The following is a 27,032-nucleotide window of genomic DNA, read 5'->3' as shown; positions in this document are numbered from 1 at the left end:
TGTGTGTGTGTGTGTGTGTGTGTGTGTGTGTGTGTGTGTGTGTCAGCCCATACAACCAATGCACAGCAGAGGGGTCCCAGGCCCAAATATAGGTTTCCCTGGCTTATACAAGATGGCGTGGGGGCCCTGCCTGCACCCTGAGAGATGAGACTGCCCCTGACCATGGCCACACCAATGCCTTGGATCTAGATTCATCTAGGTGGGTCCAAAGCTGTACTTGGCATCTGGCCCCTTGCCGGCGGGGACAAGTGTGAGCACAGCTTCCAGGCTGGCTGCCACCTCTGAGCACAAGAGGCCCCAAGTGCACAGGTTCTCGGTTATAACTAACTGCAAGGTATCCATGGCAGAGGAAGCAAGGACTTTTACCATGGAGCCCTGAGTGATGCTGCAGGTAATACACATGCCCTGGGGTCATCTCATTGTTCTATCTCCCTCTTGGTAGCTGGGGCATAAAGATGGCCCAGTCTAGTGTCCTGGATACCCCTGGATATGTCCAGACATCCTAGAGTCCCAGAAAGAGGCTGGCAGGAGTTGAGACTGCCCAGCCAAGACCCAGCATATGGAAACCTCCAGGTCTGCATGGCTGCATGGACCCACAGCAGTATCATCCAGGACAGTTGGGGTAGGTGGCCCTGAATTCCATAAACAACCAAAACACTGCACTGACCTGGGTTGGACATGATCCTTGAGCTTCAAGAGTCACCTGGGAAAACCGTCAAGGAGAGGTTGAAGCCTAGAAGGAAAGAGACACTAGTTGGATGTTGGGGTACATCCATGGGCACCCTTTTTGCATTTATATTTTTTCCCATGAACACCAACCTGTAAGGGCCCCCAAAAGGCCTTGGCACAGCTTAGGAGACATCTGGAACTCAGGGTAGCTCAAGGCCAGGAGACTATTTTATCCATGTGGCCTCACGGCCAAATGTTGGGGCTCAAATCTCATAAAGTCCTGAGCCTGCCTCTCCTACAAGGACCTGGAGGCTGCAAGGATGAGCCACACACAGAAACCGTCCCTGGAGGTAATGACATGCCAGAGAACCTCAGAGTTCTGGCCACACCTGCTGCCACTGGACCTCTGGTGGGTGGCATAGAGAGCCTGCCAAGGGCAGAGAGGGTGCCCCTGCCCTACCTAAGTGATGTACAGCAGGTCCAGGCCTCCAAGTGGCTAGGTCATCCCAACTGACGAGGCCTCTTGCACACCCTATCATGAGAGAAACCATCACGGCTTCTTCACCCACTGGACACGGGCAGATACCATTTCCCAACCTACCCTCCTGAGTATCACCAGCATGCACAGACTCCCAACTGGATGGCTCTGAGTAACGGAGGAGCAGATGCTGAGCCTGCTGAGGCTGGCTGAGGGGAGGCTAGGGAGAGCTGGGACGGGGGCCACACTCTGGATCCAGCGAATTAGCACAGTCTGCCACCTCAGGGAACCTGCAGTTTCCAAAGACCGGGTCTTTCCTCTGAGCTACAGGTATCCAGGGGGTCACTTACAGCCCTGGATCTCCACCAGCGGGTATCCCGGCCCATTTCGCGGACTAGCACACTGAGGTCTAAAGAGTGACGGAGCCAGTCTGGATGACAACGTGCAGGGGGGGGGTGGGGGGGTTGGAGGACAGGGCCGGGTGTGCCTACTGTGTCACTGGGCTGCAAGAGGCTGTCTCGGAGCTAATTCTGCCCTCCACCACAGGCAATCTGTCCCTGCCGGATTCCATCTGCTTCAAGAGGATAAGTCAGGTCATCACGGCCTGCGGGGCAGAAGGCAGGGCTGAAGCAGGGGCCTGGAATCCTTGGCACTGTCCCCTGTCCTATCCTGGGCAAGGATCTTTCTCCCTGGGTGGAGGCCAGGCTGAGCCCCGGACGGGCTGGGGGCGGGGCCAGGCCTGGCACCAGGTAAAGCCTCTGAGGAGAGGACCGGTCCCGTCTTCTCCGGAAAAGCGACTGTGGATTCTTGTTGGCCAGTCCACTATCCTATCCAGGGCTGTCTCTGATGGAGTGAGAACTCTGCCCAAGTGGGGCAGATGGCTACCTGTGTTTGAGGTCCCACGGGGTCTTCTGGTACACACGACAGGCTTTCACTTTCCTAGGAGGCTCTCTGGAGCAGCCATGTTCTGCAAGACATAAGGAAATCAAACCAGAGATGTCAGCTTGGCAGGCCATGTGACTTGGACAGAGAGAAGGGTCAGAGGTAGTGTGACCTTCTCTGCCTTGGTCCCTCCCACAGCCATCTCCAGATAAGAAGACCCACACACCATTCACCGTGGCCTTGGCCTGGAGTTTCAGGTCACAAGAGACAGACAACAGCCCAGAGAGTCATGCTTGGCTTTAACCAGTTCCAGCCGGCCAGGAACCACATTCCAAACCAACTCCCTGCCATGGCTCCTAGGCAGCCAGATCACAGAGAAGACCTAACCCCTACCCTAGAGTCCTCTGTGACTATAGAGGAAGGAGGGCTCATGGGGCTCGGCTGCCAGTGTCTGGCTAAGATCTCCCCTTCACCCCAGCCCGGCCGTGGCGGCCACAATTCCCCATGGCCAGAATGTTCTCCTACTACCACGGACCACCCTGGCCTACACTGTCAGACAGTACCAGGCCCCGAGAGTCTTCACCTCACAATGCCTGTACTGCCCATGTAGACTTGGGATCTCTGAGACAAGGATGTCATGGATTAGCATATATCCCTGGGCCTGGCATTCACAAGTGTCCCATCTTTTGCCTTACTCTGGGAATGACACTTGATATCTGGGGTTTACGAGGTACAAACAGGACTTTGGGGCATTACCAAGAAGTAACTTCAGTAGTCATCAAGAGCCAGGAAGGGGGACAGGCCAGGACTGATAAATGGATACCAAGACCAGGGGTCAGACCTGGTCAGAATGATTCCCGGAATCTCCCCTCCTCTTAATGTCTCTTGGGTGTTTTGGCCTTGGGCAGAATTGCCTGCTTCTTTCCTGCCCTCCTGAGCCCGCCAGGGGTTCAGGCATCCACACTTCCATGAGCTCTGGGTTGTAAGAAGGCTCGGGGTATCCTCTTAGGACTGTGGTCCTCTCCAGAATTTGTCACCATAGGACCAGAGGCTACTCTCCCATGGACCAGCCAAAAGCAGTGAGGATTGTCACACCACCCTGCTTACAGCACTACCTGCAGAGAGTGATTTCTCATTGAACTCTCGAGGACCTAGAAACTAGAGGGACTCGCTGGGAGCTCCTTACTGATGTGCTAGACCCTGAGGCCCGCTGGGAACTGCTTGGCTCCCTCCATCTCCAGAGGCCGCTAGTATCTGCAGGTGGAACTGAGAGCCCACAAGAGCTTCGTGCTATTCTTCATCCACACAGGGCTTTGAAGGCCCCAGAGAAGCTAGTGGGCAAGAGGGCAGAGGAGAGCCCAGGGCCGGGGCTGCTAAGTCCAAGCTTCCGACCCTACCTCTTGAGAAGGGAATGTCTCGTGGCCATTCCAATCCTTACCTGACAGCTTGACCCCTCCCATCTCCTCTTCTAGCCTGGACTGAAAGTAAAACCCCTCTACTTCTCAGCCCACGGTGTACAGATTACCCAATTTAATTATCTCAGAACAGCTGTCTGTTGCTCCCTGATACTGCAGCCTGGACAGGCAACCCTGTGTCCTAACCTCACCAGGAGGACACGGGCAGGACCCAACTCTTGGGCTCCCAGGCCTCCCTAGGAAAAGAACCTTAGTGGCGTTGGAACCAGTAAAGCTTGCGCTTGCTCGGGCTCAAAGAAGGGAAGTTCCACAAGCGAGATGGCGGGGTGCCCACAGAGTCAGAAGAAGAGCCCTCCTGCTTTCTTTCTTTTCTTTCTTTCTTTCTTTCTTTTTTTTTTTTTCCGAGACAGGGTTTCTCTGTGTAGCTTTGTGCCTTTCCTGGAACTCACTTGGTAAAGCCCAGGCTGGCCTCGAACTCACAGAGATCCGCCTGCCTCTGCCTCCCGATTACTGGGATTAAAGGCGTGCACCAATCGCCGCCCGGCCCTCCTGCTTTCTCAACGGCACCACTTCATGTCTCTAACTAGACAAGGTCACAGGTACAAGGCCAGCTGACACAGGATGAAGAAGTTCAGCCATGGGAAACAGAGATGTTCACCAGACCCTGGGTGGGGCTGAACATGGCCCTATGGGGTCAGTGGCCAAGGCTGCACACTTGGGCAAGTCACCTCGGGCCCACTCTGGACACAGGGAGTCATACAATTCCCATGCTGACAGTACAGAGCTCCTGCCTGCAGCCCAAAAGTGGTTCTGAGGGCCTTGGTTGCACTCTTAGAATGCACCTGGCTGTATGTAGCTGGCAAGCTCTGACGGCTGCCCAGCTGTAGAGGGGCTTTGCTGAGCTCCCTTTAACTTCGGACATTGGCCCTGTGTGTGTGTGTGTGTGTGTGTGTGTGTGTGTGTGTGTGTGTGTGTGTGTGTGTGTGTTTTTCACCCACTCTGCCCATGGAAACAATGAAACAGCAAAACCGAGTGATCTCCAGGGACCCGGGCAGGGGGACCCCACTGGGATCCAAGGGTGACAGATACTTCATTATCTGCCAAGAGAGCCTCTGAATAAACCACAGAGGTGCACTGCTCCCTCTCAGGCTGGTGAGCCTCCCAAAGCTGCCCCTCTGCCCCTCAGAGTTTATGCTCCATGGTATAGTTACTGGTATAGCAGGGCCAGCTTAGACCATCTTCATGGTTCATGACCCATCCAGGTGATGCTGAATTTGTCAGACCAAACACGAGGCAGAAGGTTCTGGAGGCCCGGCCCAGCCCTACCCCAGCCTCATTTCTACCTGGACTCACAACCATACAATTAGGTGTATCTGCAGGGTCCAGTGGGCCTGTAACACCCATCTAGGTTGGCAGAACGGCTGTCCCTGGGAGAGGTTCGGCTCTATCCAAAGTCAAGTAGCCAAGCAGAATCTCCCAGGCTGTGTGGCCTCCAGGAACCTGTTTTCTCTGAGCTACACGTTCGTATCTAAGAGCAGCTACTTATACCAGGTGTGAGCTTCCTCCCCATCCACCAGGCACTCTCAGTGAAGTCTCCCACTAGCAACTGCCAGCTCCCACTAATGTCCAGTTGATTCTAAAAAAAAAAAAAATCAAGCCACCACCAGGCACAAGGCCATCTGCACTCCCACCTGGAATGCTTAGGTAAGTTTCCCAAATGATGCCAGCGTCTGTGACGCCAACCTAACAGGCCTCGGTTCCGGGGGAAACCAGTCCTGGCTTCTTTTCAGATGTTTTCAGAGAAGAGATCTCAGAACATTCTGGCACACCAGGGTCCAGCCCTAAAGTGGCATCACTGCTGTGGTCATCAGCTGTCTGGACCAGGGGGGTACTGGTCTCTATAGCCTCTATGGTGTCTGCTTCTGTTAAGAGCCTCGTGCATGCTGGCGGACGGTGCCAACTGCTTCCACATCACACACATTTTGGTACATGGAGAGGTAACTTAGGCAGGGTCAGTTTTTCTCTGGACAGATGGTTAATTCTGTCACTTTAATTTTTTTTTCCAGTGCAAAAGGAACAGCATTCATGAACCAGAATCTAGGACACAAAGAAAAAAAAGAAAGCAGAGGCCATGTCTGGCCTGGCATACAACTCATATCTCTCTCTCTCTCTCTCTCTCTCTCTCTCTCTCTCTCTCTCTCTCTCTCTGTGTGTGTGTGTGTGTGTGTGTGTGTGTGTGTGTGTGTATGTGTGTGTCCGTCCGTCCACCTGCCTCCCATGTGCCAGGAACCTGGTGGGCTGTGCTGTGCTGGGCACTGCACTCGTGCCCGCCAGGTGACAGCACATGGCATCTGGCCTGGGGAAGTGGGTGGTTGCTCCTAGTGTCTTACCTACACAACAGACACCTGCAGCTTTGTGGGTCAGTCCTCCTGATCGCTAGGGAGACTTCAGAAGCAGGGTCCCAGGCTGAAGCCCAGGAATGCTTTCAAGGCAGCTGCTGCAAATCTGGACGCTAGACCCTTCCAGTAACCCGCCAATATCAGAGTTAGAGTGAGGCAGACGGGGACACTGTGGCCCAAGGCTGATGAGGAATGGGCCCCTGGATACACAGCTCTCACCCACCGGCCCACAATGAGTCCGCGTGCACACTTGTTATACAACTATACCCAGGCTGCAGCATGCCCACTTCCTGGACAAAGACATACTGTATATGTTGATCACAGACCCCAGAAGGTGAACGACAAACAGGAAGATGAGGGACAAGGTAGCTGCAGTGGGACCATCCTGTCTGCAGGAACACTCAGGCCAGTCTGAGTGTTAGAAAACCACCTTTACCCAGCCGCCGTAGTTCCATACACATGGATCGACCCTAGAGGGCACTGTGTTTCGTGGCACTGGAGAAGAGTCCCTGGGAGAGGCCCCAGTCAGGTGCTGCTGCTCCTGGAGGCATGGGGACCTTCCTTTCAGTTCCTTCGCACCCGAGCCAGGCTGTAAGACCATGAGTGGTTAGTGCCATCCTGCCCAAGGAGCTGCCAGTGTAGACATGGGGTGGGGGAAGGACCATGAGGGCTGCAAGTCCACAGTATAAGTGATGAGTAGAGGGCGAGGTGGCGACTAGGTGGTGACACAGGGTCCCTAATAAAATGAAAAAGGGTTGTGGAGCCACAAGGCTCGTCAAGAGATCCCAAGCATGGTGGCACACGCCGTTAATCCCAGGACTCCAGGAGCAGAGGCAGGTGGATCTCTGCGAGTGCAAAGCCCATCTGGTCTACACAGCAAGTTCCAGGATAGCTAGAACTAGACTGTGAGACCCTGTCTCAAAACAAACCACAACAATAAACGGTCCACTAAGGAGACCAGCCTTCAAGTCAGAACGGATGGGAGCCCTCTTTCAGGCGGGAGGGGGGGCAGGCAGCGGTCTTGCTTTTTAGCTGTCCACTAAGGTCCCTGCAACTGGGAACAGAGGTACAGGCTAGGGTACTGTCTGTGAGGGCCTGATCGCACAGCCCCCTTTCCTCGGTCTATAGGAAGGGGCTGGGTCAGGTCGGAGTTCTCCGAGGCCACCCGGATACCAGATGTCTGAGCCCGGCACAGAGTGAAGCTTGGTCCTCCCCTTCACGGTGCCTCCTGCAAAAGCCTACATGGAGTGCAACTCCAGGAGATGATGTGGAGGCTGGGCGCGGGGCAGTGCCCACTGCCTCGCTGCCTTCCCCATGGCTGGTCTCTAGGGCATGGGGGGCCCAGAAGGACGGGCAGTGGAGGCCGTCAGAGGAGCCAGCCCGCCTGGCGGTAAATCATCAGGTCATGCTTCGTAATTATCTGGGCACTTAAGCTCTTCTATCTTGTCTCTCCCTTCCCTGGGGAAATTTCCTTCATTTCCTACGCTTTCCTAGTCTCCTGGATGTCTAAATCAGTCCAGGCCAGGCCCTACATGCTGCTTTCTCCAGCTCTTTGGGCCCACAGCTATCAGGTTGCTATGTTTACTTGCTGGACGGTAGCCACCAGAGGCCGGCGTTCCCATCAAAGTTTCCTCCCTGCTCAGGGAGACTGAAAATGCCATCACAGCCATCCTTGGAGGCAGAGACAGCATCCTCATGGGCTTCTTTCCCTGACACCGGGATGGGCCGGTAACCCCAGGTGGCCTAGGGTGGGGTGGCACCCAAATGGGGAATGAAACCAATACAGCATCAAGAGAGGGTGCCTGAGCACATGGGCAGTAGCAATTGGAACATGTGGTTTCTTTTGTTCATCTAAAGGACCCCGCACTGATACCATTTAGACGCTGCCTGCGGCCATTAATCCAGCCCTGACCCCTCCTCCCCTCTAGCTCTCACACTGAGTTCGAGTGGCTGTCCCTATTTTGCAGATGAAAACACTGAGGCACAGAAGGAAATGCCATTGGCTTGAATGGCTTAGATGGCCTTGATGGCGGCAGCTCCGGTCCTAGCGTGGGACCAACACGGGTACAAACTCGGTAGCCTCTGCAGTACCAGCACCCGAGACGGGCCCTCACAAGCAGCCAGGAGCCAATCTTCCCATGTGGAGGCTGCCCCCACAGTCCCCCAGGGCCCGTGCCAATAACTACGCCCATGCTCTCTAATGCAGCGTCCCAATGCCATGAAGGAGGGTAGCATGCGACCACGCCACCAGTATAGAGGCCAGCCAGGTGGAGCTACCACAGACACGGACGGCCCTTGGGTGAGCTTTACAGGGTTAACCCTTTTGCAGGTCTCCCCACCTTGCTAGGGATGAACCCACTGAGTTTTTAAAAGCTGGATCTCATTTTCAGCCTACGTTTCTGATCTCCGGAAACCTCTCCGGTCGTTTGCAGAACCCTCTGGCAGGACCGAAGCCTCCTTTCGCTGCGTTCATAGCCAGGTCACTGGGTGCCAAACAGATGCTGAGGACTCCAGCTGGATGGTGGCCTCTCCAGCCACCGTCTCTGTTACATTCCATGACCAAGCTGCCTTAAAAACCCTTTCTGAAAGCAAACAAAACCCGGGCCTGAGAACCTAGAGGAGCCAGCACCGGCATGGATCCACTTTCTTTCTCTTTTTCTTTCTCTCTCTCCTTCCCTCCCTCCCTCCCTCTTTTCCTTCCTTTTTAAGTACATCTACAAGGGACTCAGGTAAAGCTGTTGACCCTCTCATATTGCGGATGGGTAAACCAAGGCCCGGAGACAGAAAAAGGGTCCGAGATCCCTTAGGTTCTATGGCTGGGTGGGAGTTCTGGAATCCAAGCACGACTGACTCAGGCACACAGGTTCTCTGGGCCATAAAAATCTCTGTAGTGACAGTCTTCAGTGAGGAAAGACCAAGTACGGATACCGTAACTTGCCAAGACCCAAAGCATCCCCAGCGTTTGGCAGGGCCCTGGACCCACCTGATACTCCCCTGATGTAAGCCAGCCTGCGTGGGCAAGGCCGGGACCCTTGGGCTCCCTGGCACAGACTGAGTGGTGCTCAGCAAATGCAGGAAGAAGTCTCTGGGGAGGCCTTGAAGCTCAGGGGCAGGGCTCCAGAAAAGCAGGCTGCTCTAATGGAAACCAGTCAGTGGCTAACCCCCCCCCTTGGTTTCCATGGGGACAGGATAGGAGGTGGAGCTCTGGCGTGGCTGCTGCAGCAGATGTGGCCTGTACAGGGCTGAGGGGGGGCGGTGGCGCCTGGCAGGGAGCCCTGGGACGTGGCAGGAGTAGAGCTGGGCGCGGGGCCCTGCAGCCATAGCCCTGACGGTCAGCTTTAGGGAAAAGACCGGGGCTGTGGGTCCACCACCTCCAGGAAGTCTCCTGGATTCCTCAGGTGCTCCAAGCCCATAACCCGAGCCTCCTCAGAAGGGACCGGGCCCACGGCATCTTAGTGAGAGCGTGGCCCTCCTGAAGATACCTGCATTTGCCATGCCAACCACATTGGTGCTCTGTGAGCCTCAGGCCTGCTGGTACTTTAGGACGGGGTGGGGGGAGGGCAAGACCCCTAGAGAGCACATGGTCCTCTCTATTGTACTCTAGATGGTGCTGGTGGGTCTCCTCGCACAGGCACACTTGGCCTGGTGTGCTGCAGGGCCCAAAACCTGTGCCATGTGGCCCTGAAGAACGGAGGGAGCTCGGCGCAAGTCTGATATGCAAGAGACTCCGTGGGCTTGGGGACTCAAGTCCCCAGCACGGGCCACACCAGCTGATGGCTGGCTGGGAGTCTTAGAACGCTTCCTGGCTCCCTATGTGGAGCACAGTCCCTATTCACCACAAAGAACTGGCCTTTTATGAACCCACCATGACCTGGGACACAGGCTCACAGTCCCAAGGAGCTCCCTGCCTCAGGGCCGTGAGGAACAACGGTGATACCATGTTCCTTCCTTCTCTCCCGCTGCCATCCCGCGTGTGGTCCACAGCACCTCAGACCGCGAAGGCATGGAGACCACGAACTAGGGCAATGTCCTAGACCCTTTCAGACCTGCAGACTCCGGCGTAGGGGTAATGGTAGTTCTGTCAGGAAGATGTCTGCAGCACCCTCAAACCTACATGGCCAGGACAACTTCTTTCTACAGCAGCCCTCCAGGCTAAAGGAAAGATGCTTACTGGTGTCGGGTGTCTGAGGAGAACCAGGCAAGGTCAGCCTCCAACAGGCAGAAAATAAACAGGGGTCCAATGCCAGGTTGTTCAGTTCAGCCATGGGGAAGACCTCGGTTAGGGTTCTGGTACCCAAGCTGTGTGACTGTGGGAAAGTTCCTCAGCCTCTCTGCACCTATATTTTCTTGTACAGAACAGTTGACATCCACCCCTCCTTAGACTAGGACTTGTTCCACTAAGGCAGGAACCGTGTTCTGTTTATTTTACATTCTAACTAGTTCAGCATGGGCTCTGGTCAGATGTTGAGATGAAATCCAATTGGATAGATAGGAGTTAAAAATGGACACTTTTTTTTTTAATGGACATGTTTTTTTTTTTTTTTTTAAATGCATGAGAAGTCCCACCCTGGGCCTAGCACTTGGTAGGTGCTCTGCAAAATCAGTTCTCCTAGTTACACAGACTAAGACATGTTTGTGATATCCACCCGTCACTGGTGCTCTCTGGGGAGAGCCTACTGTGGCCACACTCTCACCCGGGGCCAAGGCAGGGTCTTTCAGGTGTGGAGGTCTCTGCCTGGGTCTGCCCACCTGGTCTTATCCCTTCCCTTGGCAGCTGGGCACTGGCTAGAGTAGCCATGCCTTTGCTACCCTGGCACGTAGCTGAGGTCTGAGTTGCATGCTTGGCCTTGGGACTGCCCACTTTCAGGTGCCTGGCATTGGCCCCTCAGCTGGATGGCCCAGAGGGTCACCTGTTCAAGACTGATCACATCTCAGGGGCACAGCTTACCCAGGGTGCTAGAGTACTCTGGATGCAGGCCTGAGAGCCCCATGCCCCAGCCCTCAGGTGCCAAGTCTGCCAGTGTACTAGCATTGGGAGACTCCCTCTATGTTCACAGAAAAGGCCCAGGCTGGATGGAGTATGTCTCCCTGACACTAAGACCTCTGGTAGCAGCCATGTTGGACTCTGAAGGGGTTTATCAGAAGATCACATGTGCTAGCACCTGGCAGATGGGACAGGCTACTAACAGGGACTTTGAAAGTCTAGGCCCAGGTAAGGTTCATCCATGAGCCCTGGCAGGGCAAGAGTAGGCAGGATCCCAGGATCCCTTTACCCTCGCCTGAGCCAGAAGCATAGGCACACCCACCCCAGGAATCCCGGGCAGGGCTGGGCGCCCAGGAAACTGGGCCAGAGGTTCCCACACATACTAGTGTGGCCAGGCTACCTCCTGAGCACCCCAGCTCCAGCCTGCATCCCCTACCCAAACTCAAAGTTCAGAAGCCTAGAGTCAAAAAGCCCAATGCCAAGGACTCTTTTCCGTGGTCCACCCACAATCGCTACCCATCAGCACCCCCGCATCTGGCCCATCACATCACAGATATTTAATTTTACAAGAACCCGTGTTGTCCATGTCCTCTCGTTTAGAGAGGGGGGACATTGAGGCTGAAGTGAACAAGTGCCTCACTTAAAAATTCAGGCTTCCTAGATCTTCCTACGAGGACACAATGAGGTTCATAAAGACAACTCATGGGCGTCCCAGCAAAGAACTCACACGAGCTTCCCCCGGGGCCTGAGATTGGTGCTGTAACCCTCTTTTTAAAACTCAAGCTCCAAGGCCTGTAGGAGGTGCACTGGGTTTCTGTCCCACCTCGTCCAACCCTTCAGTTGTACAGTGTTCCCGGCAGGCAAGCCCTCTCCTGAGCCTAGCCTGCGTGTAGACACACACAGACCTGCCTGGGAAGGCCCGGCCCTGTGGGTGGCTCCTTGGAAGAAGGCCCCTAGCAGCTGACCAGCGGCAGTAGCAGGACTTCCGGGCAGCTCCCCGCCCTCGGGCCCGCCTTCCTAGATTCTCCGCTCTGGGCCGCCATTTCCTCTGCCGGGCCCAGAGGCTCACTCTCATTCCTCCAGGTCTGCAAATGGCCGGCGCCTGGAGCTGCCCATCCACGGAGGAGAAGGCAGCCTGGGCCTTGCCTGGGTCTGATGACTACCTCTGACTGTCTCGGCCCTGGGGACTGACTCTACCCCACCCCTCCCTACATCAACTTTCCCCAGCCTAGGGTCGGGGGTCTCATCTCAGGTCCCTAGGGATAGTGCCGGGCTGTCTGCTGCAGTTATTGCGAGGGTATACAAAGGGCTCCAGGGTCGACTTGAAGAAGAAGAGACAGTCTCTGAAAGACACCGCCCACCTTGGCGGAAAATGTCCATCTATTCCGGGTACCTGGGCCAGGTCTGAACGCTAGCCACTGGGAAAATACAAACACCCACGTAATGTGTGTACATGTCACACACACACAAGGTATGCACGTTTCTCTGCAAAGACCTCATTGCACATCCATGTTCTAACCTGTACATGTACGGGGCACACACCAGTGAAAAACTGTAGCTGACCCATAGGGACTCTGGGCCCATGGGGCCTGATTCTTGACTAACTGCTCAGCTGGCTGAATCTCTTTGATTTTCCCACCTCTCGTGGTGGAAAGGAGAGGGGAGTCCCTGCTTTGGGAATGTTTTGAGGCTCCAAAGTACTGGTTCAGGGCATGCTCCATTAACTAAGATTTCTGGTGCTGGCTAGGCCTCTGCTTCCTGTTCCCATTATATAGACAAGGAAATAGAGGCTCGGAAAGTAAAATGACTTATAGTCAGAATGCAAAGCCAGCCCAACTTGTCTCCCTCCCCGAGTATGTGCTCTTCCCAAAGTGAAAAGCCACTGTACCCCTGGTCCAGACAGTCCTGAAGCCATGCCCGTGATTGACACAACACTGTTGCCACCCTCTCGCTTTCTTCGCCCTCACAGTGCCCAGTCCAGGGACACACGTTCCCCTGACTCCAAGGCAGCCGCTGACAGACGGACAGACCCACGGGAAAAGCATGAAGAGGTTAGACCCTCAGGACTCACCACTCCTAGCCAGCTGGGGAGGATTTCACCAGCGTTCCATTTCCACTGTTCTCTGACATCTCCACCAACAGGTACAAGCCTTCAAATAAACAAGCCACAACAAAGTACTTCTATTAACAAATGGATGCGGGGGCTGGAGCTCCTGGGGATGGGGATGTGTGTGTGTGTGTGTGTGTGTGTGTGTGTGTGTATGCACGCGCACACGTGCAGCTAGGCCCTTCCTTTCCTCTCTCCCAATGCAGGAGCCTCAGATGCTCTCTGCAGGCAGGGAACACCACATCCGACTCCAGAAGGACAGAGGTCAGTGCTTAACACACGGGAAAGGGGCGAAGTGCAGCTTGGAGCTGATTACATCATCACATGTACACAATTCCCAAAATAAGCAGTTATCATCATCTGCAAATTACTGTGGCTGTAAAGGTGCTCTGGCCTCTAGTGTGGTGATACAGCCCAATACACTCTGCATTTCCTTAGCTTGCTGAGACTTTTTTTTTTTTTAATTTATACCTACTTTATGCAATTGACCCATTGAATTTTTTTTTTCAAGTTTGGACTTAAATGTACTTTTCGACCATTTGAAATATTTATTATTTGGGTTTTTTTTTTCCATGCAGGTATCAAAATAATTACATGCATGGTGACCCAGAATAGCCAGAGGCTGAACCTCCTTATAGTTAATAAGATATATCAATAATTCCATGCCCCACAAGTTGGAATTTAAGGGTAGGTGCTACAGTGTTCATGTAGCAAATGAGATTAAAAATTGGTTAATTAATTAAAACATGGAAGGACCTTTGACACAGGGCATTTGGAATCTTAAAAGATGGGGACAGAAATGGAGAGCTGACTCTGTAGGTAATGGTGTTGCTGGCCAAGCCTGACAATCTGAATTCAATTCTTGGAAGCCACACGGTGGAGGGAGAGAACCGAGTTGTGTTCTGACCTCCACGTGTGCCATGGTGTGCAAATGCCTACACACACACACACACACACACACACACACACACACACACACACACGGCACACATACATGTGTATACAGAGAGCAAAAATTTAAAAAAGCAGTGGCACTCCGTCAGCCCTTCCAGAAGATCATGGAACAAGTTTGCTTCTCGACACAAATGCAGCTTGTTTATTTTGACCTCAGTTCTTCGAAATTGTTGACTCCACAATTAAAATATGCCGTGTGTTCCAACAAGTACCAGGCAGTGGTAATGACAGACCAGCCCATCTGTGCCTCGAGAATGTATAATTTCTGTCTATAGTGGAATTTATATAGAAGCAATGATGTGGAAAGCGCTTTGCGTGGTACTTTCTATTTTTTTTTTAAATACTGTCAAAAAGCAATGGGTACCATGGAAAGAGCTGAGGTTTTTGTGCCCATTAAAAAAAAAAAAAAAAAAAAACAAAAAAAAAAAAAAAAACAGTATGACATTTTACTCTTTTGGGGGACAGGAGCGGAGGTCTGATTCTAGTGAAATTTAAAACTTAAGGTGGCAAGTGGATACTCATCATTTTCCCAGGCACATAAGGACAGTGTGACAGACATACACTAAGAGTAGTGGGTAAATTTACTCAGAGTAGAAGGTACTAATTTAACGGCGAAGATATTTATGTGAGTTATTTTCCTGCTACTTTCCCTCATCTTGTCCAAAAAGGTGAATTAACGCTCAAAAAATGCTACCACACATCCATCCAGAACTTAAAATTGGAGCTATCGTCACCTACATTAACTATTAAAGACAACGGGTGAGGGGCGGGCAGCTATTAAAATGCAGACTCTTTCAAGCCGCTCATCTCCCTTTTCTCCCTTGCTTAATCCCCTCTTTGCCATGCTTTTGCCTTTGAAATATATTACACTGTTTTCCCCCATATTACTTTTATTTTGCCACTAGTGTTTTATCCGATGCTTGCTAAATATTTGGGTGGAATGAATCCTCCAGCTTGCAGCAGCAGAATGTGGCTGTCATAATCGTGAAAATGTTTTAATTATCTCAGCTATACATGCCTGTCTCCGCAGCCCCAAACCCTTCGGTATCGACTGCTGCCTAGCGTTAAGAACAAAAGCAGCCGGGCTGGGCTCCGTTTTCATATTTGGTGGAGTGTGCTCCGGTGGCGGCTGCATTCGAGCCCCTGGACACGTAGAGTCCATGTGCCTCTGCACTAGGGGAACAAAGATATCTGTACTTGGGAATTTTCCTCTTCCTGTGCAGTGGAACTTTCTGCGTAGGATTTTCCAGTTCCCATAAATCAAGACCCCAGCTACCCTCACACACAGAGAACCGGGCTGTGGTCGGGGGCGCTCTTGTCAGCATGCCAGAGGGTGGAGGTGAGCAGGCAACTGAGCTCTGCACATGCCACCTTTTTATAAAGGATGGGGCCTGGGACTAAACTCAGACAGCCACTAACTCAGCTCACGGGCAGCACTGGCATGGCGGGTTACACAAACGTCTTCAGGGGCTCCCGTTGGCCACAGTTTAGGCTCTGTGTGGCCTGGCACAACTATGCTGGTGAGGAACCAGTATGGGACAGGGTCTAGACAGGCCTGGGAACCACTTGGCGTTCTCTTCAAAGGTCTGCCTGGTGACTGGTGCCCATGGGCACTTCTCGACCAGCCTGGCAAGGTGGTTACAAGCTGGGCACTTTACGGTGATGCAGATTATCTCCTCAAAATTTAAAAAAAAAAAAGAAAAGAAAAGAAAAAAAAAACCCTTAAAAACAAGTGCTTAAAAAGCAGAGTGCAAGACCCCAGCTTTTCCCCACACTGAGCTGTCAGCCAAGAAAAGCTTTCTTCTTTTTTAAATAAATAAATAAATAAAACGAAACGAAAGGCAGAAAGAACTAAATCCCTAAACTGTGGAAATGGTGGCATCAGGGATGCGGGACAGAATAAAAGAACCTCTGTTCCTGGACACGAAAGTCCTCCCTCCTGCGTGCGGCCAGCCCTGCCTTCGCCCTTTGCTGGAGGACCCTACGATGGTTCTGGATTTTTCCCCTCTGCTATTCCTGGTACTGCCAAAGTTAAAAAAAAAAAAATGGTGATGAAATAATAAGACCCCCTTCAACAACAAAGCGACACAGGAAGGGAAGGAAGGGTGGCTGTGCCGACTGATGCCTCCTCCAGCCCTCATTCTGCTCCTAACCGAACACGCTGCCACTGAGAAATACCGAACGAACGTGTGTTTTCATTATCATTTTGAAAGCCATCGCTTTGGATCTGAAAAATAAATGGCTTGGTTTCTGTCTCTTCCCTGCAGTTTTTTTGGCAGCACCCGCTTCACTCAAGACTAAGAGAAAAGGGGGGCTCTGAAATAGAATTTGGGGTTTGGGTTAAGCCAATTAGAGGGAAGGAGACATATCAGGCATGGAGCACAAGATGGCAGGGCCCTCTGCTCGTCCCCAGCAGGAGAAGGGGAGAAGGTCACTTACCAAGGAACTGAAGGACAGGGTCACTTTCTCAAAAGCCAGGAAGTGAAAACGATGTCCCCCTGCCCTGGCTGGGTAAGAGGGCTCCCACCAGCCAAAAGGCTGTCCCCAGGTGCCAGTCTCTGCCGGACAGGCCCTTGGGCCTCCTGGGCTCTGGCATCCATCAGTCTGTAGGTCCTGGCCTGGGCCTTGGCTATTCTGGCACCCGGGGTTAGGACTGCCAGGAGCAAGTGGCGCTGGGGGAAGGCCCTGCTGCCAGCCTAGGAGGACGAGGAAAATGCTACTTTTGTCTCCTGATCTCTCTCATCTGGCACTGGCTCCTAGGGAGGGGGGGGCAGAGGCGGCCGCTACAGCTCGGCCCCGCCCACCGGGAATTTTCGAAAGATGCTCGTGGGTGCCTGGAGGATGGCAGACGTGGCAGAGGCGGGTGGGCCGGGCCCCCAAACCCACCACCAAAAAAAAAAAAAAAAGGCGGGGGCTGGACGACAGAAAGAGGAGGGAGGATACCACAGTGCCTGACCACTCAGCAGCTAGCCTGAGGACGCCTGGAACACCAGCCCAGCCCCTGCCCAGGCGACAGCCAGCCCTGTAGATGGGCAGGGTGGCCCTGGCGCCATGTTGCGACTGCCTGGCAAGCCAAGCCGTTCGGAGGGGCCTGGAGTCCAGGCTGCCCGAACTGCTCCAGATAGAGGCCGCATTGTTCCTATGCTGGGTTCTACGGAGTAGCAGGAGGTGGCCGGCACTCGGCTGTTCTCCTTTGGGGGAGCCAGGGCTCCCATTCCAGCTACCCCCTGACCAGGGTTCTTCGAGTGACCCATCCTAATCATGGAGGCTAGAGCTGCCGCAGCCAGGAGTCTGGACTGTGGGTCTGAATTTAGCTAAGCGTCCACAAAACTGTTCCCAGGCTCCGTTTTCTCACCCATGTTAACAAGGGAGGGTTACGTCTCCTAGCTGATGGGATGCATAAAGCATACCTCGTGCTGAGCACTGTGCTCAGTACCCAATGCCTGGGAGAGCCAGGAGGATCCCAGAGGGACCAAGCAGCCAAGAACGAGGAGAAGGGGTGCCAGGGTGGTGCCAGGGTGTCCTCTCAGATCCCTCAGTGGAACTAAAGCCATTCCTTGTCACTGCCTTGGGGACACAATCCTATGATGCAGCCCTCTGAAACAGCCCGAAGGGGTAAGGGCCTGATAGGGGTGGACTTTGCTGAAATTTATCAGATCCCGCCACCCTCTGCTACAGGTGTCTGCCCCGGCTAGATCTGCTCGGCCAATTCTCTCAGCCCCGGGTCACTCTGGGTCCTTTATATGACATCAGAGGTACTCACATAGAAATGCAGTTAAGTCTGGAGTATGGAAAGGGCTCACGAGCGGGATCTGGCACCCTTCCTCAGACACCTAGGTACCTCAGAGCCAGCTCGGCCACTGAGGATGGTAAAGGGACCACTGCCCATGGGCCAAACTCCTCACCACGTGGGACATGTTAAGGGCCTTTCTGTCCATGATGATTCAGGTAACGGGTGGTCAGGCAGACCGTGTAGATCTGGCCTTCCCTGGGCTGCCTGCTTGTTTTGTACTGCTTTCTGGCTGCTCAGACAGTCATCATGCTGAAGGCCAAGGAGAGGATAGGCAGCGTGAGCTAGGAGGAAGCTGCCGGGAAGGAGTCTCTGGTCTCTAGCTCTGGCCTCACGCATACGGCCACGTGACTGCTTGCCAGCTGACGCCAGAGACAAAGCAGGTAGCATTCCGATGCCATGCGCTCGACCAAGAACGCCGGGAATCCATGCCAGCAATGGCTTGGCATGGCTGCCAAGAGCCTGGCCCTGGGAGGAGAAGGGTCCCTACGCCGTGTGAAATGGGACCTGTTCTGCCAGTCTACAATGCAGAGAAGCCACTGAAGCCCTAACCGGCAGCTATTTGGGGGTCCTGCTGAGACAAGGGAAAAGAGGCAGGAGAACCTGGATCACATGGCCATAAGAGGCGGTACCCCCCTCCCCAGACACCCGGTGTCACCACAATCAGAAAATGACTACTGCTGTGCTCAGCTCGCCATCCGGGAGACAGAAGCCTCACCATAGCTACAGCAGGTCATTGAGGCGTTGAGACACTAGAGCACCATGGAGGTCAGTGGGTCCTTATCGGATGCGACCGCATGCCATAGGCCCCAGCCACATGCATTTCTCCCGGTGGGAAGGCTCAGCAGTTGGCATGCATGGACTGTGACATGCTCATGAGTCCCTCCAGGTCAGAACAGTCCTGTTAAGTCCGAATGCTGTGAAATCCAGGGTAGGATTGGCCACGGTTTTTCTTATTGCCCAAAGGTATGGGAAAGGAGGTTGCAGGGCTGGTATGGTTTATAATAATTTAAGATGTAATTATAAAAGCCTGATTTGGATGTAAATACCTTTCTTAAATATATCAAAGGAAATTCTAAATTTAAGATATTTCTGCTGAGTACTACTCTGGCCAGAAATCCCAGTAGTACAGAAGAGCGGTTCACAGAAAAAGTCAGCCCAGTATCAGACAGCCAGAGCACCTAGACAGCATTCCTCTTTAATCTGAAGGGGAAATTTACCCAGCATCAAAATATATCCCATGAGGCTGTCTGCTTCGTGTGTACATTTTACCACCACAGTGACAAGTCCTAACCCTCAACCCTACTCAAGCCTGATGGACATCACAGCTCACAACCCCTCCCCACCGCTGTCTGGACAGTCAATTCCAGACACCTGTGCACACACATCTGCATCGTAAGGAGATTTCCAGACTCCCAACTAGAAGATGCCAAAATCCAGTGGCAAGACTACACTGCATTTTGTGCCCGCGTCCTCCAACAAGTGAATAGAACCCATGTTTTTAGAGGGGTTCTTTGTTTTGTTTTGTTGTTGTTGTTTTTTTTCTGCCCAGAACACAAGATTTCATTCTTTCCCATCATTTCAGCCTTAAAGGACGTCTGGACTTCCCTAAAAGTCTCTTGGCTTGGCATTTGGAGGCACAGACTAATATAAAAAGTGGGGTGCTGTGAACTTCTACCATTCAAAGTCAACAAAACCAACAAAATCAATTTTTAAAAATAAAACCTTACTCAGAAGACAAATATTATCATTTACCAAAAAAAAAAATTATTTTGAGTAATAAGTAGGTGTTCCCTGCCAGGGCCTGTTCCTTGTCTGTCTTCCTGCACTGGCCCTGGCAGAAGTGTCTTGACTAAGGGTCATTTAAAGTAACAGGTGTCCTCTGACTAAGGGTCCCCCTTGGAATCCTCAAAACTGCATACTGCTGGCCCTCTCTAGCAGTCTCTATATAATCCCTAGCCACAGCAAGGCCACTCTGAATCCCCAAGGTGAGCCTCAGCTACTGGCCTCTCTTTTGAGGTGGACCACCCCCAGGCACAGCTTGGGCCAGATCAGTCCTTGGAGGGTAGGCTAGGAAGACTCTCCTTGGTGCAGAGGCCTCGGGGGCTACAATTCAGAAGACAGTCTTCACGGTTCCACACACTGGGTTTGTTTATCACGAGTCACAAAATACTTTCGATAGTCGAGATTATAAAGGAGGGCCAGTGTGGGCTTCTCCACTCCAGTTAAGACTCCCACAACCTACAGGCCACTCCCAAGTTCATCTGAGAACAGGATGTGAGGAGGAGGAGGAGGAGGAGATGACATTGGAAAACCACAAATATGGGCCCACACTGTCTGATGAAGCCCCCGGGAAGTGATTCTGCCTCTTCGAGTCCATTTTATTCACTTCCATTCTGAAGCCCAGCTAGGCTGACCAGACTTGGCCTAAGGGAAACCTCAGCAGGCCCATCATCCAAAACCTGGCCACCTTTCCAAGGACTGCAGACGAACCCCCTGTGGCCTTTGGAAATAAATCACAGGAGGAGAAAACTGAATGAGTCAAAGTTTAAACTGCACCCCACAAAGAAAGCTGGGCACATGCGTTGGGACTTCCCCAGAACCACAGCTCAGGGGACTTTCATTTTCCCCCCTGTAAACCTCTGCCCTTAACTATGGGGCCAGGGCCCACAATACTCGAATGCTTGAACTCTAATGACTGCCCAGCCAGTGAAACATTGGTCAGCCCTCAAAATAAATAGCCCATATAAAAGATCCATTGTCTCTGTTTGGAGACAATTGTTGCTTTTTCTCATGTATCATCCCTGTAACATCAGAAAGTCTGGCTAGTGCCCTTAAGGTTTCTTTTCCTTCCAACAAGATGCTTTGAGAGAAAAAAAAAAAAGTAATCTTGCTGTGTCTTTCGGAACAAAGAGCCAGGAGAAAATTTCTCCCAAACCAGCTATGTGGTAAATGTACCTGTCACTTGTCAGAGTGGCAAAACTCTCCTATCAAATCCCTATACGCATCTCTAGCAAGGATGCTGGAAGTTGCCATGGCCATTCTGGACCACCATCGGGAACAAAGTTCAGAGCCGGACCAGCACCCTGAAGTCATTTTCCGGGAAGACCTCATTTTGCCTTGTGAAGGGGTAGCACATTTTGAGTCCCCAAGGGAACCTCTGTCTCATCTCCCATACCTAATACAAAATCCACAATGCATGTAGTCGTCACATTCACACAAAATCCCCTGGGACGTGGAAAGCTCTGGCTTTGCGAGTTCCCGCCAGCCAACCCTAAGGTGCTGGGGTGTCAACTTCTTGGTGTCCTTTCTGAATAAACCAGAGGTGGGATCTGTTACCTGAATATAACCTACCATTCAGTGCACAAGGTATTAAATGATAAATATATAAATAACTATAGTGATTTCATTTACAATAATGACTATAGAACAGCCACTGGATGCTCCCTGACAACATGCCAGCAATAATCGCTTATGAAAATAATAACAACAATGTTGTCCTCACCCTCCGAGATTGGCATCTCTATTCCTCTTTGGAATGCTCAGGGTACAGGCCTGGGGAGGCAACAGGACTTGCCTGGGTCACACAGTGAGTAGCAGACAAGGACAAATTAGAGCCCGGAATACTCCAACTCCACGCCCTAACGTGAGCTTGGGCATCCCAGCCTCCTGAGTTCCGTGTCAGAATTCTCCCTTCACTCCACACATGCAAATACAACCCTGAAAATCCAACCGAGGCAAATAAAAACGAAGCCTGGAAGCTGTAAGATGTCGCCCGCCTGGCCCTTAGAAGGCCTGGCCTTTCCCCGAGCAATGCTCCTCTTTCAAGGCCCATGGAGGTTCTCCTGGACAGAAAGGAGTATCCACCCGGCAGGGTGCCCCTCACGGATGGGCAAAGCCCTCCACAGCCCTCTCCTCCTGCCTTCCAATAGGACCTTGTATATGATGAGGCAGGGCAGGCGATGTGTCCTGCTGGGGACTGGAGAGAAGCAGAAAGACAGGTTTACACAGAGGTCACCAGCCAGAGGCTAGCCCCACTGCTACAAAGCCTGGAGCATGCTGCCGTTGAAGAAGGTTTGGTGGGCCTTGTTACCACACATCACTTGTGCCTAGGACATCGTGAGGAATGGTGAGGCCCTACTGTGGCCACCCTGGGCTCGGCCCTAATTGAATAGCAAAAACAGAGCCTCATGCCCCTAGGGAGTCCACACAGCCGTCCATTCGCCAGAGCCCACTTACCTGCTCCTTATATTAAATCCAACAGGGGGCAAAATAGACAAGTATGTGTCTCCTCTTTTGTGTATATGTATCCCACCCACCCCCCAAAAATAAATGTTGCCAAAACAAGCCTTTTGAGCATGGGAAGATGTCCTGGACAGCCTCCCTGGAAACAAACACGCTTAATCCTGTTATTTCCCAGGGACCAGGGTATGCTCTGGCAATACACAGGACCCTGATGCTTGTCAAAATAGTGCCCTTGGTTCACCGCCCTGGAACCACCTCCGCTGATGCTCTGGTCTTTCTTGCTCGCCTTGGGTTCCACACGATGGCCTGGGGAGTAGTAGGATATACACTTGTTTGGGGGTCTGCTGTAGTCCCAAGCATGACGAAGACCCTCAAGTAACCACCACACAGTCTCCACCCTTCCAACCCTGTGCCATAGATCTTCTGTGGACAAGGAAAAACACTGCCAGCATTTTTTCAGCAAGGAGAGTGAGCTTCTGCTAAGGACCTCATCGTGGCCAGCGCTAAGCCAAGCAGCTCTGGGCGGCATACCTTCCACAGACACACTTCTACAGCTGAGATGGTTCCCAAATGTCTCATCCAGGGTTTTTGTTTGCTAAATGCCTCTGATTGATAAACAGAAACTCAAAACAGGGGTGGTGAGCAGCGTAAAGCAGACTAGCAAAAAAAAAAAAAAATAAAATAAAATAAATGAAAGATGATCAAGATTAGTGTTTGGTTCAGACTCTGCTAAAAGGGACTCTCTACTCTTAGAGGCTCTTACCCTGGATCAACCACAGCAGGTAGCCCAGGAAGGTAGGCATAAAGCAGGCCTGGACTCCTCTGGCCTCATCCACATTCCTGGAAACAGGGCCTCAAGCGCCAGCTCATGGCTCTGGGGTGCTATGGAGATAGGTGCCCCCCACTGTGAGTGATTTGAGGTGAAGGGCCCCAACAAGGCTATCCAAACCACATCTAAAACGTGGAGAAAGGATCGGTGTATTCACACCTGCGGCACAACTATAGGAAAGCAGGCTTAATCCCCACGGCGGTAGTTTAGTGCTAACCCAGGCTAGGTACACGCATACAGAGACACAGTTTTATTTCCCAGATAGCCAGAACCTACGTGCTCCAATAAAATGAAGCTCCTGCTGGCCTTGGAGAGAGACCACCTAGGCTTTTGAAATCCAACTTTGAAGAAAGTAATTTCAACGTTACCGAAAAACCCTGTAATTATGTCAAAGGCAAATTCTTTCACCCCCTTTTGTGATTCCCAAAAACCTCCTCAGGCCTGCTAGCTGGGCTGTGTAAGCCACCTATACATCCACTTATTACAAGAGGTTATGAACTGGGGTTTTTTTTTTGTTTGCTCTGTTCTGTTTTGCTTTATTTAGCTGCCCCATAAGCAAGAACTTCACACACTAGGACCTTCCACTGCACCCTGGATCTTGGCTGCTACACTTAAGCCAGCTCTCTGAAAATGTCCATCCAGCATTAAATAATATTTTTAAAGTAGTAAGGGTTTAGTAATAAAACAGTACAAATTTTTAATAACGGACTTTAGCTTCCAAATAACATTTCCAAACACCCCCCAACAGATATTTTCTCTTTTCTGTTGTTTAAGATGCCTGCTACAATATTTTATATGCTTGATAAAATTTCTACGTGGCTAGCGACTCCCAACACCTGAGATCAGGAGTTGTGTTTCACAAATCCCAAGTTCTGGATAGAGGACATCTTGGCGTTCTTTGCAAGCTGGCTGGCTTCGGGTTCAAGAGCAACCTACCTCGGATACGTCCCTGGCTGTGAAAGGCAGTCCTTGCATAAGGACCCCTCTTAGAAATCTGTCCATTAAATATTTAAATGCCAAGAAGCTAAAGTGAAAAAGGCTCTTACCTCTCCAACCTTGATCATGCCCGTGGCACAGGTCCACCGCCCTGCCAGATCACCTCTTGGCCGCGGCTAGCGCTGCGCTGGCGTGCCCGCGGCCGCTGGCTGGAGTCCGGGGTGACTTGCGTCGGGCTCCTGGTCGCTCAGGAACAGCCGAAGGCAGCGCGGAGCAGCTCCCGCAACTCTTCGCAGGGTGGAACGGCCGCCGGCGAGCGCACGGCGAGGCCCCGTGCCCCGGACCCACCGCTCCTGCTCCCTCGGCTTCTGCAGTCCTGCATCCAACGACCCACCACACAAAACAGTGGCCAGCGGGACCGAGTCACGAGTCCACGACTGGCGCCACTGGAGACCTTTGTCCGGGACGCAAGCGAAAGCGTGCCGGCCCGCGTGCGCCCACGCCCTGCCGCGGAGGACCCGGCCGGCGTGCCCCGTGACTTTCTCCAAGTTCACGTGCATCCCGGAGCGGCCAGGCGGGCGCAGCGGGCCCGGACGCTCAGAGAGAGCCTGGCCGTCGGGCGGGCTCGGGACCCAGCGGCCCAAGGTGCGCGCGAGGCCACTGTGCGGGCCACGGGGGCAGGCCGGAGGGCATCGGGACAGTGCGGGCCACTGGTCTGGCGCTGCCCCGGCTCCGAATGCAGCGGCGGCTTGGCACAGACGCACCGCGCGCCCGGTGCATGCTAATGGCCGGCGGGCGCGCTATGAATTATTCAGCAGCGGCGCGGAGAGGACGAGCGCGGCACGGAGGGCGGCCTGGGCCGCGCGTCCCCCGCCGCTGCAGAGCGGCCGCACCGACTTCCCAAACTTTCCCCGGCCCGCACCGTGGATGCGGCCCCCGCGGCGCCGCGGTCCCCGCCCGAGCGCGCTGGCCGCGCTTCCCCCGTTGCCGCCTATTTTATGTCTTTTGTCTCGGAGTTGGCACCTGTCCCAGAGAGCGCGTTTCCCTGCCCACCCCTTCGCCGCCGGATCGGGGCGGGGGAGGGGGCACGGGGGACCGGGGAGGAGGGGACGGGGGAAGCGAGGCGCCCGCGCGCCCTGCGTCCTGGGGAGACCGCCCGGGGGCGGCGGCGGCGGCCGTGCCCGAGCACCCGGGCACCCCTGCTCCGCGCGGAGGTCAGGGCTGCGAACGCGCCCGGAATACCAACGAGGCCGCCGTGCCCGCTGCGGGCCGGTGCGTCTGGGCGCCGCCCCTCCCGGGCAGCCCCCACCCGGACGGGCGCGCTCGGGCTGGGCGGGCGGCGGGAGCTGCGGATTCGCCGCCCCGGCCCTGCTGCTGGCCCCGCAGCTCCGCGTGCGCGCCCCCGCGGGCACGCCGCCCCGGGCGCTCCCCGCCTGCGCGCGCCCGCCCCGCGGCCCCGCCCGTCGCCCTCGCGCACCCACCCTACTGGGCATCGCTCGGCGGAGACCCACCCGTAGAGCCCCGAGGCCAACGCAGCGGGGAGGGCTGAACAGGAGCGCGTCCCCTGCCCGCGCCGCCTTGGCACGGAGGAGGCTGCCGGGGCGCGCTCCGCGGCTGCGCTCCAAGGCGCCGGCTGCCATGATTGCGGGCAGCACCGGGGCGCGCGCGCGCGCGCTCGGGGCCGACTGGGACCCTCGGCGGACAGCGGTCCCCTCTGCCCGCCCGCAGTTCAGTGCAAGCTAAGGACAGCCGCCAGGGTCGCCGAGATCTAGATTGGATACTGAGACAGCGTGGTGGGCCGGACAGTGACAGTGGCTTCCCGAAGGAAGGGGCGCGCGCACGGCCGACCCCGTCAGTCCAACGGAGCAAGGGGCGCGGTGCCCAGCGGGGAGAGGCAGGGAGGGCACACTGAACCTCGCGAGTGGGTATGGGGCGTAATGCACAGAACTGAGCATGCAAAGGGGGCGCGCAAGGTGCCTGGGGAGGTATGGGATTCGCGTAGGCATGGTGCCCAGAGCCCGTGCCCAGCTCTGAGCTCGCCCCTTTCCCGCTGGAAACAACTTCCTGCTACTAGTACTAGGGCACAGGAGCTGCGGGGGTAGTTCAAGGCCATGGCTTTGCTCTCAGCCCGACGGCGACACTGCTGGCTCTAGGCCACACCGGGCCCCTAAAAGGGGGAATGGGACGGCTGGGCTCCAGGGCCTGGTTACTGGTTAGAATGCCAAGGAGGCCTCAGCGTCTTCCAGATCGCTTCACTGGCGCGCCCAAGCGTTTTCCAAACAGAGGCCGGCCTGGGCCTCAGGCTCTCAGAGACACATGTGAACACAGGGTCCCTAGATTGGATTCCCTCCTCCTGTCCAGACATGCTCTGGATCACAGCCACTTGGACCTGGCTGGTTCTGGAGGTGCATGATAGCCCGTTGACGACCAGGGCCAGGGAGAACAAGGCCTCCAGGGCCCATCCCACAGTCTCTGTGCCTGTCTCCCTCCTCCCCCTTCCCATTGGCCTTGGCATTCTAACCAGTGTCCTTTGACGTCATATCTCGCCATTTCTGTCAACCAATTGAAACTTGCCCGTTGTAATAAAAAATATAATTTTTTTATGCCATTGGTAAATTCAAAAGTTCCTTGTGTGTCCCGCTTCCCAGGGAACTTCGTTCCACGTTGTACTGGACTGCCACGAGGGCGGTCCTGGACACACTGGGTAAAGCTAGCCTGAGTTGGCCAGTTCTGCCAGGGCCTTTAACTACCAGTGACTTGCTTTATAAGTTCTGTAGACCACCGTGACCCTGGCCTAGGCTACTGCTAAGGCCACAACACATCAGTGCAGGCAAACCCATAACATACAGTTTAGGGAAAAGGAGAAAAAAAAAATCCAGGACACGGCCTGTCCTGATCAACTTTCATTTTCTACAACTGCCAGTAACTGAAGATAGACAACCACAAACAGTGAGTTTCACTCTTCCTGGGGAAGGGGCATTGTGGCCCCAGCTCTCAGGGATAGGTTCCCAGGGCCAGAATGGCAGGGGCCGACTGCTTTAAACCCGTGTGGCTATACTGGGTCCCAGCCACAGGGCAGGTGAAAACTACCTTTTCTGGCACTGTATGGTCCTTTATAATTCTCCTTCCTATCAAAGTCCCCAGCCTCGATCAGGAAGTGTGGGGCAGGGACCCTCATACCACATAGATCCCTAGGAAGGCCCTCCTACTGCAGCCACGGTTGGACAAGGAGGACAACCTCGTCTCTTCTTGCTGTATGGTTCAGAAAACACTAAAGACATTTTGTGCTCTAGCAAGTTTCGAGGCTCCAGAAGGACAGCCACTCTAGGACTGGGCTGGCCACA

The 27,032-nt window shown here is 53.8% G+C and overlaps 1 protein-coding gene across 4 annotated transcripts in view; it reads right to left on the bottom strand.

The window, feature by feature from the left end:
• LOC107401614 (uncharacterized) overlaps positions 1-27,032 on the bottom strand; it is a 54,099-nt gene that overhangs the window by 11,839 nt on the left and 15,228 nt on the right. Inside the window, exons 2-3 of one of the 4 annotated variants that reach the window (XR_013046538.1) lie at positions 12,899-12,977; positions 668-2,114 (exon numbers count right to left, since the gene is read on the bottom strand). Coding sequence is in view for 2 of the 4 variants with exons in the window: in XM_076556504.1 (XP_076412619.1) it covers positions 23,865-24,248 (384 nt within the window). In the remaining 2 variants the exon portion in view is untranslated. Of the gene's footprint in view, positions 1-667; positions 12,978-23,798; positions 24,899-27,032 lie in introns of those variants that run through there. The other 3 variants (XM_076556504.1, XM_076556505.1, XR_013046537.1) reach the window with 3 other exon arrangements.

Source organism: Peromyscus maniculatus, chromosome 20 (assembly GCF_049852395.1).
Source record: "Peromyscus maniculatus bairdii isolate BWxNUB_F1_BW_parent chromosome 20, HU_Pman_BW_mat_3.1, whole genome shotgun sequence".
Classification (NCBI taxonomy): domain Eukaryota; kingdom Metazoa; phylum Chordata; class Mammalia; order Rodentia; family Cricetidae; genus Peromyscus; species Peromyscus maniculatus.
Note: the sequence above shows the minus strand (reverse complement) of the source record. Positions and strands in the feature narration are given on the sequence as shown.